This window comes from Cydia pomonella, chromosome 9 (genome assembly GCF_033807575.1).
Source record: "Cydia pomonella isolate Wapato2018A chromosome 9, ilCydPomo1, whole genome shotgun sequence".
Taxonomy (NCBI): domain Eukaryota; kingdom Metazoa; phylum Arthropoda; class Insecta; order Lepidoptera; family Tortricidae; genus Cydia; species Cydia pomonella.
The window spans coordinates 490,298-512,724 of NC_084711.1; the positions used below are offsets into that span (position 1 = coordinate 490,298).

The 22,427-nt window shown below is 37.7% G+C and overlaps 1 protein-coding gene across 1 annotated transcript in view; it reads right to left on the bottom strand.

The window, feature by feature from the left end:
- The window catches only part of LOC133521030 (mucin-2-like), an 88,874-nt gene that overhangs the window by 33,338 nt on the left and 33,109 nt on the right, over nucleotides 1–22,427 (bottom strand). Inside the window, exon 2 of the mRNA XM_061855748.1 lies at nucleotides 3,896–3,975. Coding sequence (XP_061711732.1) covers nucleotides 3,896–3,974 — 79 coding nt within the window. The 5' untranslated portion in view covers nucleotide 3,975. The remainder of the gene's footprint in view (nucleotides 1–3,895; nucleotides 3,976–22,427) is intronic.

The window sequence follows — 22,427 nt, forward strand, 5'->3', positions numbered from 1 at the left end:
TGAAATAACAGGAAATTAAATATTTTCACAGAAAATCTTTCAATTTGTTCTAATTCTTTCAATTTATTTTAAGTCTAGTTTTATTTATTTTTAGATCTAGGTTTTTAAGTTTTGTAGTTTAGTTTTTAGTATATTTACCAAATAAACGTTTTATTTGTTCTTAGAATCCCAATTCCAACTTAACATTTGTCTAAATTTTAGGACTATGAGTATAACGCTTTTTAACGCATAAAACAAATTTTCTAAATTATAATATAAGTTACTTATGAGCGCAAATTTTGATTGAAGTTGTAATATCGTGGATAATTTAGTAATCTTGGTCTAAAAGTTGATTCACCCAAGTATGATATGTGCCCAAGTACTATATCGATTAGGCTTTGAACATAACGTCCATTAATTTCTGTACTTAGCGGAGACAACAGGACATTGAAAATCCTCGATTGTCAAGTCGAACTAGCAGAACATATTTCGCAATTATAAATATTTCACCACAAAAATGCCAAAAAGAGTTCCAAAGATGCAACAAAAATGATTTTGTACACAATAAAATATTTACCTACATCTAAAAAGAAAAGAGGCTAGCATAGTATTCCAATAAACAATGTTTTGAAATTGGACATTTTATGGTGCGGTTATATTGAACTGGTTTGTTGTTTGGGTTAAATTTAATGAGTTTTATTTTGTCAAAATATATTTAAAAAATAATTAGACGCTCTTCTCAAAGCTAAATAATAAAGTCCCGTGTACAAAGAGAATGAATGTAGGCGACTCGAATAACTGTGCCATTATGTAAGAATATTGGAGTAACTTCTGCGAACACGTAAACAAAATTTAAGACGAATATAGGAATAAAGGTTCTTTAATCGAAACCCAGACCGAACTTATTATAATCAAGCTTGGTGGTCCTGAAAGCGGCACAACAACTGACGAAAATAAAACTTTATTGGAAAAATATATGAATATTTGGAATCAGATATTGATTGAATAGGTACTTATATATTATAAAGAATCGATTACCTAACTGAAAACAATGTTTTGACATAAAAAAAATCCACATGAAGCCAATACACACGACCGACTATACATGACGTAGCTACGCACATTATTGCCATATGTAAGTAAGCTGTTTGTAGAGACACTATCCCAGGGCCAAATACAAAGTTGTTTGTCTTTACGTGGGAATCCTGAGTTAAGTCTTAGAAGAAATGTATAAAATTTCCAGTTGATGTCATAAATCTGCCGTACCATATCCATAAGCCTGCCGGACAAGCCCAGACGCCCGGCGGAAGTGCCGGCGCCGCCGGACGCGCGGAACACTCCCACGCCGTTCAAGTTGTCGCTAAAAGTATACATATGTATACTTATGTATTCATCTCTACCGAGAATCATTGGTGGAGCAGAGAAGATTAGAGTGAAGTTTGTATGACCCGCGTCCTGTGTGACGACATTATTCTGCTGAAGACGCTAAACAGAGACTAGTAAATAGTAAAAATTTAAGAACAAAAATTTCTTGTTGAGAATGAAAGGTATTTGGAAAATGGAGCGACGTTTTTCAAAATATACTAAGCGTGATATCGTAGAAGAAGAACACGTTTATACATACTCTAGGTACATTTGTACTTTGTGAAGATTACCATCGTTTGCGTAATATGATCACCGCATTATGACATCATCCTTATTACCAGTCTACCAATACTGAGCACATCTCATCGTAGATTTAGTAAAGATTTGAGCTATAGTTGGAAAATCAGATATTTCCATTCTTTATAGTGCTTCTGCCCGCAACTTTTTTACACAGATCGATCTAGCCCCAAACTAAGCAAAGTTTGTACTTTGGGTACTACGCTACGATATACTTACGTAATTCATTCATAGTGTGTCTATGCAATTTTTCAGCTCCCTGTACCTACAGAATGTTTAAGAAATCGAACTAAGACAAAGAAAAGAATACCTACGTTGAATAAATCAATGAATCACACAACCCATACTTAAAACACAAAATATAAGGAAAATTCCCCGAATTACGAAATTGCGTGAAAGTATACAGTAGTGGCCTTCGGTTACAAAGTTGAATCAATGACTCAGTAGCGTATTCATACGCCCTTCATTCATCGGTTGACATTTCCATGCGCAGACGACTCAACAAAACAGTTCAAGGTCATTTCCAATTAAATAATTCATCCACTTGGTTAGAAGGCTACGATTTCAAGAAATTAATTGTACTATTTAGCGTGACAAGTGTAATTTAAATCGACATTTGATAATTTAAATAAGTTAACCATTATTTTGCTAAAGTGGAAATTCGATGGAAACACGATACCTGCCGAAACTGAAACCAAAATACAATATGTAAATTTCGGCGCGGCCGATAACTACGGCAGTTTCTTGGTCGTCAACTCGTCACAAAACCAGGATTTTTATGCCGAAACGTGCCGAAACTGGAAGCTTCGGTTAGACACTAGACGTTACTTATCACTTCGGACCTTGGACAGATAGTTTACCCATAGTAATTAAAACGACATAAACGTGCTCATTAGTGTATAAAACATTTGGCATTATTTGATCAGGCTTAGGACGGGATTTATACGAAGGTGATACATTCTGCGAATGTGAAGACCAACAACAATACACATGCGTGCGTTCATTGTTCTCAACGATGTGCATTGAGGAAGATCTCTTGACGGCTACACCCCGGGGGCTAGAAGTGGAAAAGCATTGGTAGACGAAAAAATGTTTTTTCCTACTCCTCTACTGTTATCTGTCATTTATGCATTCATTAACACGAATATAAGAACATACATAAAAGATTTCAAGAAAAGTCTATATTGTCTATTCCTCATAAAAGCTCTTGTGCTTTTATAAGCTATAATGTTACTGCGATTAATGGCTACCAACCTAACAAAACCAAAACGAATACAGTTTTAAACTAAGTGCATTGATGCCAACTTACAAAATATTCATTTGGTTGCATAGTAAAAATAATTACTTCATAAGTCAGAAACACGCATGTGACACCCGTAATATAGCAACACCCATAGACTACGAAGATCGCTTAGCGTTGCTTGTTAGTCTCCGTAGGCTACGGTGGCCAAAATTGAGAAAAAACTGTCCAAAAAATTAATTTAGCAAGTAGCAAGTACCAGGGTCTCATGAGTTACGAGGAGGTGTCGCCGACCGGCCGGCCGCGGCCCGGGGCGGGCCGGGCGCGTCACAAGATATGCTCGCGCGTCTTGGCTATATACTTTTGCTGTAATTTGTTTACCTAAATTAAGATTTATTTTTGTTGACTCGTAGGAAAAATATTGTATGCAACGTTGTATAAGTAGGTCAAAAAATTCTCGTGGCGTATTCCTTTACAATGTTCGCCTACGCCTTCGGCTCCGGCTCACATTGTAACTCACGCCACTTGCCTTTTTTGACCCTTCTTATACAACTGTTGCATAGAATACTATAAGAAGTTTGGTCCCTTTACACCAAGAAGAACATTAGCAAATATAAATCCACATAAAGTTGCTTATTATGATATCCGTTTCATAGTTTAATTTAAACAGAAAAGAGATAAGATAATACCTATCGCAGTGGGAAGTGCAACGAAATATCTGAACATACTTCTATAGGCAAAAAAGTAGTATATTACACACCTAGGGCAGTAAAGTAAGAAGTTTCTCCTCGGCCGTTAATTACGTGTGATTAGAGGCTTTCTTATTTACAGGCCCAGGTGTGTATACATATTTTCTGTCCGACGGAGCCGGAAAGTGGCAACTTCTTTTAGCGCAGCGGGCCGAAAGTTTACGCTTTTCGGCCTGGGGGCAGAAAATATATTTTTAAACACGTTTTCCACGAGATGGCCACTGAACTAGTGTTTTTTTTTATATTTAATAGTGCATAAACTTACCGGCATTGCTTAAAGCAACCAAGCTAATAACGGTCAGGATTGCGCCTAAACACGGCGCCATCACACGGTCGCCTCTCATTCTGAAACAAGGAAATTAAAATTATAAAATATAGGAAGAGAAACAGAAAAGTATATAAAAACCAGTTCAGCCATTTAGGGAGTTGGGAGGTAACAAAGAGATATTCGGGTCAAACACAATTTTGAAACAGGTCACAATACAATAAAGGACCATGGGCAACTTTGTATGGAGCCTGGACCCAACGCCAACAGAAATGAGAGTAAGGTCATTAGATAGGTATTTCTATGCACTTCATTTTGTTCTATGGGCACCAAGCGGAATTCCATTGCAGAACTGAGATATTGGTATTTTAGCCAAAATGTCGTCACCCTTATTACCTAGGCAATAGAGTCCAAGTAAGTAAATTAATTACTGCAGGGTAGATGTTCGCGCACCGCCGGGCGAGCACACTGAATGATTTGCCGCGCTGGCCCGGCGGTGGACTATATTGCCTAGGTAATAAGGGTGACGACATTTTGACTAAAATACCAATATCTCAGTTCTGCAATGGAATTTCGCTTGGTGCCCATAGAACGAAATGAAGTACATAGAAATACCTATCTAATGACCTTACTCTCAACTCTGTTGGTATTGGGGCCATTTTGACGCATAGTTCTTTAACGACTCTGGTACATAGATATCCCGTTTTTCTTATTTGAGTCTCAAGTACTGAATAAATGTCTCCTGCCTGTAAAGGTGCTGCCTAAAAATTAGCTTTGGATTCTCTTTACTTTGCGATGTCTACAGGAAAGACGCGAATGAGTTTGCTATAACATGTGAATTCAATTCCCATTCAAAATTTTGCAACAGTAAAAGTCACAGTTTCTACTCAAAAAGTACGGGGCAATATCTGAATGATATCATTTATTTTAGTTATCATTCGCGCGTTCATTTCGCTCCGTCTCGAATGAGAACAATATGAATTCATTAAGATATCATTTTGATGTCAAAATGTAGGTTTGAATAGGCCTCCAAGGAAATGTAATTTGTTATTCAGATATATTAATCACTCGTCAATCATTTCACAATGTCGTGACACATTATTGACACTTAACGACATTCCTGGGAACCGGGGTTTACCCAGCTGGCTCTCATCTTACGTTTACTTATTTAAATGCACGGAGTAATGTTTACAAATACGCGTATAGTTATATGTTTAACCGGTGATTCATTACTTTTGTGCCTCAAAATGACGACATGACTGAAACTAAATACTATACTCTCGAAGAATCATAAATTAAAATATTGATATCGAGTCACTCACTCAATTTGGTCGAGTTTTGCCCGATATTTTTCGATCTACTATGATTCTTTATCCTCCTGGATCCCAGAAACATTGTTTTGTTTTTGAATTTGGAACCATGTCTTGTTTAGTGAATGTTAAAAATAACGTTTGGAATTTGTCCTTTATAAAGGCCTCTGGGACACAGGGTGAAATTTTAATCACTAGCCATACCCTGCGTATTGACTTTTAAGTATAAATCATACTGAACAATTTTTATCATGGGACCCATGCCGAAATCGCAAAAAATTTTTTGGCTCGCCCATAGAAATCAACGCCTTCATCAGCCGGAATGTATGAAACAGCTAAATTTTTTTTTCGGGTTTTCAGCATTGGTGCCATAATTAAAGTTGTTCAGTATCAACCGTGCGCTACACAGGCCCAGGCATGCTAATTTGCAAGAGTGGCCAGTAAAGCATATTAAAATATTTATCATAAATATATTTTAAAATGCATTAAACTTATTTCAGATCTACTGAACTCAGTCTCTAATTGTAACTTTTCAGATAATTTATTTAAAGAGATACTGACAAACACATGTTTAGTTTTGTTTAACATTTCAGTCGAATTCATAGAAAATTCAAAGGTGTATATGAAGTCCCCAATCCGTATTGGGCTAGCGTGGGGACTATAGCCCAAGCCCTCGTGTATGAGAGGAGGCCTGTGAATTAATAGAAAATACAAAGATGTATGTGAAGTCCCCAATCCGCATTGGGCTAGCGTGGGGACTATAGCCCAAGCCCTCACGTATGAGAGGAGGCCTGTGCCCAGCAGTCGGAACAAGGCTGAATTATTATTAGTAATAGAAAATTAAAAATTGTTATAACAACGATATATTAACGTAACGTATAACGTAATATTTGAAGATTAAAATACCAATTAAGTTATATACAGTAACAAAATGTTACGTCAACGACTACGACTGTTGTCAATATGTGACGTCAACGTTGCCCGGCTGCAGTATTGCAGCACGACATTACTGCCGACTGCATTGATGCCGCAAATGTAGAAATCCGGCAGCAACAAAAATTTTGACAATTATGTCAGTAATGCAGTCGGCAGTAATGTCGCGCCGTATTACTGCTGTAATCTGAATCCAAACGGTACCTGTAGAAATCCACGAGCAACGAGCCGTCAAATTTTAAATTGACTTATTGCTTGATGCATCCTATATAGATTTCTAAATATATACGATAGATTGACAGCACAAAAAAATAATTGAACATGCGAATTGCATTCGTTAGCAAAAAAGCAGGTGCGAGCAGTCACTGACCCGACTCCAGCGCAACCAGATCTGTCACCGTCATAACCCGCCAGTTTAAGTTTGATCTTCTTTTATTCACAGTTGTATGGGAGCCAGGGTCAGGTATTGCTGGTCCTAAACTTGCAGTTGGTAAGCGATTGGAGGTTCAGCATCCTGATAACGGGATCAGCGCGTCAAGAGAGTAAATACTGAGTTAGGTCTGCTAACTTATTAGAGGTTTTAGGATACGAAAGACATTCAACTAACTTTTTGGTTAGTATAGATTTATATTGTATCGAGCATTTTCTGAAACTAACTCACTCATTAAATGTAAAAGATTTGTTCTTTCTTCTGCTTCTTCCTCGCGTTGTCCCGGCATTTTGCCACGGCTCATGGGAGCCTGGGGTCCGCTTGGCAACTAATCCCGAGAATTGCCGCAGGCACTAGTTTTTACGAAAGCGACTGCCATCTGACCTTTCAACCCAGAGGATAAACTAGGCCTTATTGGGATTAGCCCGGTTTCCTCACGATGTTTTCCTTCACCGCAAAGCGACTGCTGAATATCAAATGATATTTCGTACATAAGTTCTGAAAAACTCATTGGTACGAGCTGGGGTTTGAGCCCGCGACCTCCGGATAGTAAGTCGCACGCTCTTACCGCTAGGCCACCAGCGCTTCTAAGAGATTTGTTATTTAAAGTGTTATACATATGTAAAGGGTCTTCTATACCTTTTTAGAAAGACTGTTACGAATCAAACAAACCCTATAGTCCTCCAATTGAAATGTGTCTAAATTAAAGAAACGTTTAGTGCTCATAGGCTAATGCATGATTTAGGTAAAGTACTCTCTTCGAGCATTTTATAGGGTATTTGATCATTGATATTTTGAAGCATTTTATTTGGCTCAGAAAGGTTTTGAAAGTTACCTTTCTGAGCCTAAGCTACCTACCACATACCACATAAAATGCTCGAAGAGAGTACTTAAATATGTATCATATCATCATCAAATATAATTACGACCTCACGGAAATGACACTTTTTAAATTAGTAGTACATACTACTTATAAATATATCGCTAGACTATTTTAAGTTTACAAATAAATTAGTACCGATGACCCGTTTCCGTCCATCAGTTAGAAAGTTCTACAATCAATCAATTGAAGTAATTGACAACGGACACCCATTTCGCTTTCAGATTGAGATGGACGCTATCTACGACCCCGATACGTCGCGCTGACGAAAATAAATGCGAACAAATCGGACAAACCAGTATAAAAGCACTATCCAACATCCTTCGGACCTGGCTGAGTTTCTTGCTGGCTTGGTTACTCCGACGTAACCTCTGTATATTATAAAGATCCGGGCCGAATTTCAATTCATCTTTTTGCATTTTTTCAAAAACGATTTTTTTGTTTTATGTACAACTTTTTTTACTTGAATCATGTTTTCGTTAGAAGTTTCAAACGAGCGATATAACTACCTGAATCTCGATGGTTAATTCAAAGTCTCTGTTCATCTCTATCACTCTTGTATTATTCGAGTAACATGAACTCAGTAGATATACAGTTCTTGATAACCCCCCTGATTACTGAGCGCAAAATCCATTGCTATAAGATCCTCGTGGTCGTCGCGGATGTTTCCGCCGGATATTTCCTAGGCTTACCATACAGTTGGATTGTATTAAAGCTTGACAAGCTTAAAGCCCATGTCAAGTCAAAAAAATCCTAGTTCTCTTCCTCCTCAGACCTTGAGGTCACATTCCATTGGTCCGTCCGTTAGACTTGCGCACCCGCATCAATGGCAATACACTGCGAAGTGTCAGAAGCCAAGATAATTTGATGTCATTCCGTTCGGCCATTTTCCAATCTCGGCGGTCTCAATAGGATAATCTGGTCTGCAGGATCCGTGTGAAAGTTCGTACTCGACAGGGTTAGACATGGTTAGGGTATACTGTCTGGTCAGAGAGTCACTTCAATCCCAGAAAAAGTTAAAAGTACTTAACATCTTGGAGAAAAAGGGGGCCAATGAACGAAGTGTAAGAAAATAATTCAGAAGAGTCACGCCCGTAAAATGTTGAATTTAGAACAGTTGGAGATACGAAGAGAAGAATAACTCACGTTAGAATAGCCCGGGCCCGGGCTGAGGCATCCAAAGGTGTTTGGAGCTGGGGCGTTCTCGCGCGAGTCCTCCTTAAGAGTCAATTCAATTATTCTACTACACAAGGAAACATTTGTCAGGCTTTAACTACATAGTTACAATTTACAAACCTAATCAAGATGTAGTCGCATTTTGTAATTAGTATGTCATAGGTATTAATTCTCATTATTGCATCGCCAAATCAGGTCCATATTATTACTAGTTACTAATTTCGAATAATAGTCGGATATAACAAATGAGAGCTGCAGCGCGATAAGCTCCAGTTAATTAACATAGTTCATTATATTTCGTCACTTCATTTTTCAGATATAATTTTATATTAACACTTCGGCACAAGACCACATTTTTTATAACGATCTTCGTTGCCTATGCCTACTATGGTGTTAGCTGTGAGATTTCATTGAATTCGTTGTGCAATATACATAATTATATTTGTTTTTAAAATCGTTGTGCAATCCTTCAACTTGAAGGACATACATACATCCTGGAGGTTAGTCGAGAACTAACACGATGGAAAAAATCATCCTGGAGGTTGGTCGTGAACCAACACGAAGGAAAGTCTGTTCGTATTTCGAACACCGATTTCGCCCGGGGGTTGGTCGTGAACCAACACGAAGGTATAAGATCGGATAACGCACAACGAAACAAAGGCATAAAAAATCATCCTGGGGGCTGGTAATTACAATAATGACCGGATAATGGGCATCGTACCAATGCATTCAGAGCATCGAGGGGCGCAAGAGTGATATAATTTTTTGGTAACCGCTTTTCTTATACGAGGTTTTTTAATCAATTGTTAATTCTACCAATCTAGGCAATAAAAAAAAGCTAGTAATTAAACTTTCAGCAAAAAATACTAACCTCTGCCAAGGTTTCCTTGAGAGACAGTATCGACAACGCGCATATGGGTTCCCAATATTATGATAGTTTACCAACTTCGTGGTATAAAAAAGTGGAGGAGATTTTTTTTGGGATCGTGAATTGGAATTGGATTACGCTCGTTTCTTAAAGGTTTGAAGGTATACAACCTATTTTGACGACCCGGTATTTTGTTACTGTAAGATATTGATACTACTCAGATCAAAAGATACTCTTTGCTATTGAACACGCCTGCTCTAGAAATAACCCAACAATGTCACTATTTACAAAGGAAATAAAACCTCATTTGCATTTGTCATTTGTTAATGGCGTAAGATCTGTGTCTACAATTTGAGGCTGGATTTAATGAATAGCATTAAGTAGGTATAGTTTTATTTGAGTTGCCGTAGGTTCAGAGAACAGTTTTTGAAAAAACGTACCGCTTTTATAGATCACAATACGGATGCAAAAAATTTAATTAGAAATTAATTTTTAAGTAGCAGAAACGTCTGCGAACGATACTGTTAAGCTTAGAATAAATTTAAAAGTGGAAAAATTACTGTCTTGGGTGACTAGATGTCGCTAGGGTTCCCTAGACCCATATGGTGGAAAATTTGCTGTCTATGGGTGAAGTCTTGGTGGCTCAGATGGCAGAGCGCTGGAGTATCGATCCAGTTGCCGTGAGTTCAAGTCTCATCCAAGACAGTAATTTTACCACTTTTAAATGTATTCTAAGCTATAAGTTATTCGTATAAGTATCGCCATACAGCGGGGAAATACGGCCTGCCTTCTAGGCACCTTGCCCATTGACGGCGATTTGGGCCAAAATTTTTATCTTTAGTTTAAGTTGTTAGTAAGTTTTATTATGTATGTTTATTTCTTTGTTTTTGGATATTAAAACTATATTATTATTCTAAGCTTAATTAGAAATATTGAGGATTTTCTCTAGCGATATCATTGATTCGAATCTTCATTTGGGACCGCGGCTGGCAAAACGGCCCACTTTGTCTCTTGCCATAAAGACGCCTTCGAAGGTTATTCTTATAAAGATACAAGCAAATCTCGTTCTTATGATGACAAAGTGGGATGTTTTCGCTGGCCGCGGTCACCTTTTTTACTTTCGTTTGATAGTAAAAAAACACGAACATTGGTTTATAAACACTCGTTAAAAATGTCACACAATTTTTGCACGAAAGCTAAAAACAAGAAAATTGCTTCTACAATGCGCAATTTTGTTTTTGAGGGAGCTCTTTGTTACTTTTTATTTGTTAAAACTTACAAAAAATTAAAATTCAAATACATGACATCCGCGGTCCCAAGCACGCACACCCGTCTCGCTCACGCATGCTGATTATCGAGAGTAAAATAAGAACCCGAACCTATCCCGGCCTTAAGATTGTCGGACTTTAATAACATTTGGACCCCTTAAATATCCAAACATACAAGACGCCGCAACTATGGAAAGAGTTTTCTTAAATGTTTATATCGACAGTTACAATTAATGGGTTACTCACGTAATTTTCGTCGAATTTCTCTCAACATTGCATGAGTGACCCGTTACACCTAGAACTGTCACAGTATAGTATCTAGGGCACTTTATTGTATATTTTTTTGCGCGTCAGATTTAATAAAATTTGGTGGACAGATACGAGTTCCCTATTCTGTACAAATTACATTCATGTTTTTGGGAAAAGGCGGTTTTCAAACCAGCTAAATTTTAACCAAATGTAATTTAAAAAGCGAAGAAATTCAAAGGTGTATCTGAAGTCCCCAATCCGCATTGGGCTAGTGTGGGAACTATAGCCCGAGCCCTCTTGCGCATGAGAGGAGGCCTGTGCCCAGCAGTGCGACGTATATAGGCTGAATTATTATTATATTATTATTAATTTAAAAAAACGACAACAGATATCGATCCATTTAGGAATTCTGAGATATAACAGAGCTCAAGATAACACATTACAGATCGCAAAACAATCCCACCGTGGTCAACGGCCAACGTCAACGGCCGGCGGCGCGGGCGCCGGCGCCGCGCAAGGAATGCGCCCAATCAGCTTTTTTTACTTTCCGCAATCACATTACGTTACGGCGTTTTTGCTCAGCTGAGATGTTGTTTACGTAGCTTAGAGAACAGTAAGTGAGAAAACCAGTATAGGCCGTACGAAACGATTTTACGGTTGTGTTGCGTATCGAAATTGGAGAAACGCAACGTTTACATTTTTATCACTACCAGACTTGACGGACAGTCGTCGTTCTTCATAGTTTTTTTTTTTACGAAAGCAAGTGCATTGATGCAATACAATTTTCAGAAATGAGAGTCCCGAAATGCCCCCAACTAGTGAAGTAATTGACAATTGTGATTGCAAGTCTCAGTTAGACAATGCGAATACCCGCATGCGAGTTTTCGTTATATTGCGGCATTTATTAGATAGGTTGAATCGGTAGTATCCCAATAGCTGGTAATAAACTGAACCACCCCTTAAATTATTGAAAGATCAAGTTAAACCAGACACGAGCAGTTGTCGCTAATGATTTGTAAATAGCTTCTGAGATTGACTCACTACATCACCTGATTCATTCGTGAATCACGTTTGGAGGCATGTGTACGCACGGGGTACCTAATGATTCCCCGCGTCCCCGACCAATTTTTAGCAGATTATCGATTCGCAAACGTTTCCCAGGGTGATTTATTCGTAGATGTAACTTTTGGTCGACTAACCTTTGGTAGACTTTCGGTTCACATACCGGTCATTTCACTTCTGTGTAAATTAGCAGAAAAAATATTGGAAGAATTTCATTTGGACGTAATCAATAGCTCACCGTACTACGCACGTTTAGGGCGCTTTTAATCGACTTCAAAAAAGGAGGTGGTTATCAACTCGTCCTTTTTTAGGGTTCCGTAGCCAAATGGCAAAAAACGGAACCCTTATAGATTCGTCATGTTTGTCTTCTATGTTTGTTACTACAGAACGCCGTCCTGTGTAAACCAGTTTGAAAAAAACTGTCCAAAAGTATATTATAGTTCCAAGTTGGTTCCATTTTGACACTGAATTCAAATATATCAGTTATTAGCGCATATAAAAGGGTATTTTATCCTCCTATGAAATTGGTTTTTAAGTTTTACGTGTTGTACATGCACGTTTGGGACGTTTCACTTTCAACCCCGGTGCAAAAAGAGGAGTGTTATATGGTTATTATGACTTTTATCAGTGTGTCTGTGGTATCGAGGCTCTCAAACGGATGTTATTATAGTGTGTGTTTGTTAACCTGACTTTTTAATTGAAGAAGTTAGCTAATCAAATAATTAGGTTAATGTAGTGACATAATACTGGTACGAAACAGTAGCTACTGTTTACTGAATGCGCAAGGTTGATCCTGCTCACGTTTCGTGAATCATCCTGTATTATTTTATCACCATTTTTAGGGTTCCGTAGTCAACTAGGAGCCCTTATAGTTTCGCCATGTCCGTCTGTCTGTCTGTCCGAGGCTTTGCTAAGTGGTCGTTAGTGCTAGAAAGCTGAAATTAGGCATGGATAAAAATCTAAAAATTTTTTTTTTTTAGAGTACCTCCCCTACACGTAAAGTGGGGGTGATTATTATTTTTGCTTCAACCCTACAGTACGGGATATCGTTGGAACGGTCTTTCAAAACTAATGGGGGTCTTCAACAAACATTTTTTGATAAAGTTAATATATTCGGAGATAATCGCACCGAAAGAAAAAAAAATGTGTCCCCCCCGCTCTAACTTTTGAACCATAGGTCCAAAAAAAAGAATAAAATCGTGGAAGTAGAGCTTAAGAAATAAATGAAAACTATTGCGGACATGATGATCTGTTTTTGAGTTATCGCAAAAAGTTTCCCCTTCAGTAAAAAGACGTACATCCACAGTTCATCCCTTGGTTAACAATCTACTATACTTTAAGCTCCAGTTTAGCTTATTGTGACGGAAGAGTAACTACGGAACCCTACTCTGAGCATGGCCCGACATGGCCGGTTTATTTCTTAAGTAATTTCTTGGCAAAATTAAAAAGCCTCGCTTCCGTCTATTAGAAATTAGAACAAAAAGTTCTCTACGAAAAAGAGTATGTAAAATCACCTAAGAATCTTGTACGATACATTGCACATACATACAAGAAAAGGGTTAAAATAGGATAGAGGGGTACCCTTTACATCTCACTGTCCACAAGAATTTGAGAAGTGTCGTCGCATCAGTTCCGGTGTTATACAATGGAATTATCGGCACAACGAGGTCGAGGCTAAAGGCTAGGCCGCACGGGGTAAACAGTTGTTTCAACGACAAACTTGTGTTTAGCACTTTTTGCCATTTGCGACCTTTACGTCGCATTTGGTTTGTTTTATTTACTTAGTCTGCAGAAAAGACGCGCAAAATGCGAAGTTATTATAAACGGGTTTGAATATCTACGTCGAACTGTGCTCAAAATCGAAACCGAAGGAGACACTCACTTCTCCTTTTCTTTTCTTCTTTTCTTTTTCGTCTTAACAGGCATCCTAACTAGGATCCTAAAATAAGTTTTTGGCAAAAATTTCATTTTTTGTACAAGCTTTTATCGCTGACTGTACTTTTCTTTCCACAAGTAACTAATACTCATCGAGACAATTCTAAAAACCCCAAACACAATTAGGTTACGTTGTTTTATCACAGAGTTCCTATAGCCACTTCCTGTCTCCATCATCAGATCATCTCGATGGTACCATAATATTGCATTGTCACCCGACTTACATATGTATGCAAATTTTCAGCTTCATCGGAAACCAGGAAGTGGGTCAAATATAACTTGCAAGATTTGATTACAAACAGACAACGGTCAGGTGAAAGTAAATAAAAGCTTGTAAAAATCACAGACAGACTACAACGCTTGCTTGCTACTTGCTAAACGCGGTTACACCTAGTGACTAGGTAAGTCATTTAGAATTTTGTAAGTAAATGTATGAAGCGCTTTAACAACATAGCTCAGAGAGTTGCCAGCTACTCATCCGAACTTGTTAATTACTCAGGCAAGGTTTTTTTGAATAACTCAAGAAAACACAGCCCAAGAAAGCTTCTAATAATATAGACCCACGCAACAGGTAAAACCAATTAGCAGATTAAAGCAAAGCACCACAAATGGACCAGATACTTGTAGACTTAGTCTCGTTGGGCTAAAATGACGATTATCTTAAAGACGTCCTTGACAGCTGACAAGTCGGACTCGGTAAGTTAGGACCTTTGACTTCGTGACGTTAGGGCTGACGACGCGACTTACATAATTTGCTTATTGTTATTCTCTCTTAATTTAAGTCGGTGGAGTAGACGCCAGTTTTCGCAGTCCTCGGCCGTTACAGCGCGGCTTACGTGGGCGATGATTCGCGAATGCGACGCGACGCGGCGCGGCGGCCCAACGGCATTCGGAGACTTCCATAGGACACTTCCATAGGTATCAAAGGATTGAATTCACCCGCGCCGCGCCGCGCCGCTTCGCGTTCGCGAGTTTTCGCTCAGGTAAGACAATGCCTTACAATTATCTAAAAAATATAGTTTTTTAATAAAGGCGACAATGGCGATACACAGACCTATACTTTACTTATACTATCGATTAGGAAATACATTAAGACTTTTTAGTAAGAGTAGGTTTTTATGGCATATTCAGGATATAAATATTTTTTTGCTAAAAATCGCGTTTTTGAAACAAGGTTTTATCGCTGATTCCATCCACAGGCAAGTAATACTCATCGAGACAATTCCAACCACCCGAAACTCAAAGAGGTTGCGTTGTTTTATCACAGTTCCTATGGTCACTTCCTGCCTCCATCATCAGATTAGAACACTATAAACCGGGAAGTAGGTCAAATTTAACTTGCAAGATTTGACCCGTACAAACATTGTTATAAACAAATTGGCCTAATTTACTTTGTGGTCTTTGATATTAATTAATCTAAGAAATTAAGGTGAGTAAGGTTGCCAGAGCTCAACAAGGGGGGCGGGTTTAGGGTCGGCAACGCGCATGTAACTCCTCTGGAGTTGCAGGCGTACATAGACTACGGGGACTGCTTACCATCAGGCGGCCCGTTTGCTTGTTTGCCACCGACGTAGTATTAAAAAAAAAACTTTAAAAACCGCGAACTCCAAAATCCGTACAAAAAAAATATAAGTGTACATGGATTTTTTTTTAATTTATTCGAATCAAAATAAGATTACAAAAATCCTTAAAGTAGTAATCAGCCAATCTGCAGTACAATTACTTGGCAGATTGCGCGATTACGTAAAATGTAATAGGATTTTTCCGGAATTCGATAAAATTAAAAAATTTAAAATAATTACCAACTTGAAATAAAATTTAAGTCGAAAATACAACGTTAAACCTATTCTATTTTTTTATTCCGTAGACTTAAATGACATTTCATGTGGTACTAAGAAATGTCATGTCTTACATATGAAACGTCATTTTAGTCTACGGAATAAAAAAACAGACCTTATGTTTACTTAAGTCAAACAATTGTCAAGCAGGTTTATTGAAGCACATGTAAAACGGGGCCACGCCCGACACGGACACAACCGGAGTAGGTTACGTTAATGAAAGCACATAAACTTAGAACTGGGGCAGCGAAAGTGCTCCCAAAAACCGCTAGAGTGTAGCCTTTGCTTATTACCTAAAATCTGTCTAAAACCGCTAGAGTGTAGCCTTTACTTATTACCTAAAATCTGTCTAAAACCGCTAGAGTGTAGCCTTTACTTATTACCTTAAATCTGTCTAAATCTAAAATAGGTAACTAAGAGTACGTAGTTATACACCGTGTTTTTTTTTTGTTAATATCAAGGGTACATTCCTGAGCTTAAATTAAGTAACTTTCTCAAAGACACGGATATTCTAATTAACTCCATTTCGGAGATAATCAATTTTTTTTTCTTATTAGGCCCTACAAGCGTATACACTTGCTTTAGGGCCTATTTACATATTTAGTCGTGTTTAGTACGAGTTCATACATTTGCTACTAAACGTAAGTACTATCTCGGACGATCGATGTGACGTTGGAAATGACATTGATATGTCAGTCTTCAATTGTTTCGTTGAATTAAATGTAATGCCCGTGTTACAACAACGCTATATGCAACATATAATGACTTTTTATAAAATAAAAAAATATAAAATAATATATTTTTTTTTTTTTATTAACTGTGCCATTTAGTTTCCTTAAACGTACTTATCCATACCCCGGAGTTAACGGAATTCAATAAAAACACAGTGTATGTCTATCGAAGCTTAAACAAAAATCACCGTCGTCGGTTATTTTTTATCAAGTAGCTGTCGATATTTAATCGGAGTCCTGGATCAAGGGGAGAGGCCTTTACCCAGCAGTGGAGACTAATATCGGCCAGAAATAAATATGGAAATACATCGGTTGATGATAAGCGGTTATATCCCATGATATTTTCGACTTATTAAAAAAACTTGGTACCCTGTAATCCTGTAATCTACTAAAAAAAACCTTATCAATATATTTATCTTCTTCAATATTTCGAGATGTTAGTCTGAGTTTCCACCAGAGACGAGCGATGATGCCTAGCGAGGGATGTGCTTTTTAAGAAACAATGGAATCAGTAATCACTAGAAGAAACGAAGCGATTCTATTGGTTTTTAAGAAACACATCCCTCGCAACGCATCCTCGCACATCTCTGGTGGAAATACATCCTAATCGTGTGCTATTTAATTTAATTGGCGGCCTTACGATATTATTAATAGGGATGCAAATTGATGATTTATTAATCGATTATCTGCTAATAGTTTTTTTATACGATTGTACGATTAATATATTTGTTAACATTGCTCATGGCCACGCTTCAGTATAAACGTAGATCGTCCCCTTTTTACTCGGCATTACCCATAAGTACTTAACTGACAGTTCAGCAAAGCGTGGTTGACAGTGACTGAATAGAGACAAGTAGAATACCTAAAGCGGAGTTCAATAGAAACCGCAAATAATGTAAACCAATATGACAGATTATGTTAGCATATGAAATGTAACCTAAAATTCTTAAGATTTCTTTTATTTTAACTAAAAAATGATATGAATGCAATATTTAAGGATATTAACTGTTAAAAAGTGCGTGATTACGAAGAATACCAAGTGATGACAGTAAATTAGTTTGTTTACATTATTTACAGTACATATGGTGCTACTTTACCACACCAAATAAAGTGCATGATGCACCTATCCTATTCAGAGACAGAGAACCTCATAAGGATACCATACTGATACACACTTGCATACTCATATGAACACAAACATATGCACTCCTATGCATCCCAATCCCACACACACACTCGCACACAAACACACACACACACACACACACAAGCACAACTGTTATTCTATCCTAATATTTTACTTTATTAAGTTAATAGAAGGCAATTATTATTTTCTCTATCTTCTTTCACTATATTAAATATATATCGTCTAGTTTTACAATTTAGTCTTCCCTGTAATAACGAATGTACCTACCCATTGTTCAATTCTCTAATACTATTTTGTCTAATAATTTCATTTAAACTTGTTATTCGTTATTAGCATTATTGTATTACTAGATATTTAGGGTTATCATTCTCTCCTCCACGGGACAGGCAAAGCCTAGTGTGGAGGTCAGTAAAAACTGTATCCAAGTGAATATTTTTTGAAATAAACAATTTTTACTTTTTTTTTTTTTTTTTACTTTTACTAGTGCGCAAATTAGCATATTACGTTACTGTGTCAAACATTTAAAGGGCCATATGTACTGTAAAACGTTGTACGATACACGTGCGATTAGATAATTCGCAACTCGTGACGATTTAAAACACTCCCTTCGGTTGTGTTTTAATTTATCGCCACTCGTTTCGAATTTCCTATTTTTCGCACTTGTATCGTAATGTACTATTGTAATTTCTATTGAATTTCACTTTATGTGGCATTTAACTATGTTTCTTCAGTGATAGTTATCATTGATTCATTATGACTCATGACATGATATATGTAAACCTACGAAGAAACGTCTAAATAGGTTATTCACATGTTATTGTACTTTACTAAATCAATAGTGTATAATGGCTTAACATAAAACATTGAAATAGTTTCATAGGTACTAAACCTATTAGCACATAGGTAAATAATAAATAAATATTATAGGACATTGTTACACAAATTGACTAAGTCCCGCAGTAAGCTCAATAAGGCTTGTGTTGAGGGTACTTAGACAACGATATATATCATATATAAATATTTATAAATACTTAAATACATAGAAAACACCCATGACTCAGGAACAAATATCCAAGCTCATCACACGAATAAATGCCCTTACCAAGAACCCGGGACCATCGGCTTCATAGGCAGGGTCACTACCCACTAGGCCAGACCGGTCGTCAACAAGGTACCTAGTAAAAGTACCCACTAAAATAAGTACTTCTTCAGATACATATTTAACGATGTGACGGATGGACAGAGTCGCACCATAAGGGTATTTATTACCTTTTTAGTTCGGAAGCGTTGTCTTCTAAGTCATACCTTTGTATTTTTTAATATATGTTTAGAAAGTTATTAAACATATAAACAAAAAACAATTATTAAATTGTGTTGCTTTCTACTAATCTAAATAGTAACAATTAGTCAATAGTATACACAAGACTAAAATAAATACAAAAAAGGTAAATGTAAAGGGTTGTAGGGTGTAAAGGGAGTTAAAGGCATTCTGAGTCGTTGACCTCTTGTTCATATAGGCCAATCTTCAAACCAAGGTACAGGGGTCAGCGAACTCTAGCTCTCGAGCAAGTAGGTCATTGGCAAGCGTTTCCGACAGAGTCCTGCAGAAATCGCAGGATGTATGCGAGGGGTCATAGCGACAGCTATGATAAAAATATAGCGACAGATAGAATACTTTGCAAGGCAAAAGTATAGGTCGTGCTGAGTAACTCTTTCTACAAAACTGACCAATAAATCGCGAAAAAAATTGAGTACATAATATATCTTAGCTGAACAGCAGTGGCAGCATGGTTCCATTTTTATCAGTAGTCACTATACCCGTCACTTTCGCGCTTACATATTTGTTAGAACGTGACAGGCATGGTGACAAATGATAAAGAGCCGACCATCTTAGCCCTACAGATGTCATATCCAACATTTTTTTCGCAATTTCAGGGGTGATCCCATAGCAAAAGTTACTCAACATACCCGGAATGGGTAACTGTTGGAACTAATAAATTGTATCAGGATTACCATCTACAAATGTACGCAGTACTGCAATAAATCATCCTTATTCAGTCTCGCCTCTAAATTTGGCTAAGGGTTATAAAAACAACGAGTATAGAATATATACCAAAGGCAGAGAATACATACTCGTAATAAAAAAGTGTGGAAATTGAAATTTAATCTTGTTGTGGCAATAAATTATTTATCCATCTATTTATCAAATCGTGGCAAGCTGCTTGATAGTCAGACTACATACTAGCGTACGATTTTTGTACAGAATAGTCTGTACCTTTCTAACTGTTCAGCTACAGATATAACTTTGGATACAACTTCTATGTGTTGAGCATTAAACCCAGCAACTGATTGTAGATCAGCGGTCAATGACTTCTAGTCCTCACGCTCCATGTGGGTCAGGGGCTAGTGTTTTCGACACTCGATATATCCTACAGAAATTGCAGGATGTCTACGAGGGGTTATAGTGACTGATCACCGCGTGGTGGCTGCGTGATAATCTACTGTACATATAATAACATACCAGTAGATTTGTATAGAACATACCATCTTCAATCAGAGTAAGTCTGTGATCATTGACCTCTAGTTTAAGTGGGTCATTGGCAAGTGTTTCCGACAGTCAACGGATCCTGCAGAAGTCGCCAGATTTCTGCGAGAGGTCACAACGGCTGCCACTTACTGGACGCGTGCCAGTTAGGGTAACTGCATACTGCCTCGTCTGCCACAGTTGCTACCTTTGCCCGATTATTACTTATGTTATTGAAGTACATTCCGTTTAAGATTTATCTCTCCGGGCTTGTGATATGAATATATGATATGTCTTGCTAACTGTCATTTGTAAAAGATGACTTACGCAATGATTTGTTTTTATATTTTTTGTACAAACTCAGGTGATCGTTGGTATACGAGTATATCTTCGTACAGCTCATTCTAACTTCCGACGGTCAAATCATCTGAAGTAGCTTCTGTATTGGGCCTGATAAGGCCAGGACGTATTCTTATTATAATGACATATTATGGAATCGATCTGGGTATGAGTGTTTGACAACAGCGATGTTTCTGGTTCAAAAGGTGTCACTTTTCAAGGACTTCATAGGGGAAGTGTCACTGTACAATCAAAATACGCCTGCAGGAATATCTCTCAAATAATTTATGTTAGGAACATGTTTGTCAAAGAGCTATATTAAACGCGGGCGCGGTTAAACTGAAACCAGCCGTCGATACAGCCATTTGTTACAGGAGACAAGGAACAATAGACTGTTTGGCTTGGACACTTGCCGGTAACCCTACACGACGATATACTAAACACGTATGAGCCATCGGTCTCGCAGTTTTGTAAATCGGTGACTCACTCTGTAGGATAGAAAATTATATTACACTAACTGCACCATATGTAACTATGCTTGAGAACTGAAATCGATGTGACTCGAAAGACCCTATGTACCTACACCACCTGCCGGTTAAGTCGCGGGGCAAAATACTACGAAAATAACTCGTACATAGAGTAGATCCCTAAAACGTTGGCAGGATGAGCTGGTATCTAAAAGTACGTATCTATAACCTGACGCAGTTCTCGTCTCCGATATTGGAAAAATTGGGATACTTTAGGTCTTTACTTTTCCCATCAGTGAAAGTACGCTGTTAATAACAATATTAATATCAAGCAAAACTTATATAAATTAAGAGCAATTCCTAGCTGAGCAACTTTTCAAATCTCGAATTTTTGAAGTTATGTTTCTGTCGCGCTGCGGTGGGCGGGAGCGGGAGCTATCTAAGTGTGAGTGCGCGCACACAGACGCGAGACTTGAACTCTCGCTCATTGCGCGCCGTACCGTCGATCGCCCGCGAGCCGGACGGAATTTATCCTGCGCTGCCCGACCGACGCAAGTTGTTTTTGTTGTTATCACATAATATTGTTTTTCATTTTTATATTTTACTGTATCTATTAATTACTATATAGGTAAGAGAAAAAAAAGAATGATGTCCCTGCTTCGGTCGTCGTCGTACAGTCAAGTGCAAAAATATGTATCGAAAGAATCGTCTCATAAATAGGGTACTACGCTCTTATTACACTGGAATAAGATGCAACGGGACATATTTTTGAGTAAGATGTGTACACCCATATTTTTACACTTGACTGTACCTATCCGTATCAGTAAGTTGGGAGTGATCATGGTGTGTTGTGAAATTTTGTAAGTAGGTATAAATATATGTTTAAACTACAATCTATTTAACTTGTAGTACGATGGGGCTAAACTTGATGACAATGACAATCTGGGTAATGCCGGACAATTTTGGGACCAATTGAGAGAACTCGTGAAAAAATGTTTTTTCGAGATCTCAGCACGTGACAGATTCTTGAAGTACGGAGCGAATCGTTAAATAATAACCGTAGATTCGGCCTGAATTTTGGTAATCTTCAATATAGAACGGTTAGGGTAACGAGTGTTTTGCCATCAAGGGAGAACATCGAATGGTGAAAAAAAGTTGCTTCTAATGGAAAGAGAATAAGGTATCACAAAGAAATAGGTCCGGTGTCTACCCTTATCCATTGTATATAAATTACATTACAGCCACCAATAATTACAAACTTAAAAGTTGTCAACGAAAGTGTTTTTCTTCGTATTTTTGTATCCGATCTTAACCCTGATACAAAAAATGGGAAAATTGTGGCTCTCAAACTTTGATACCTATGTCATAACTCATA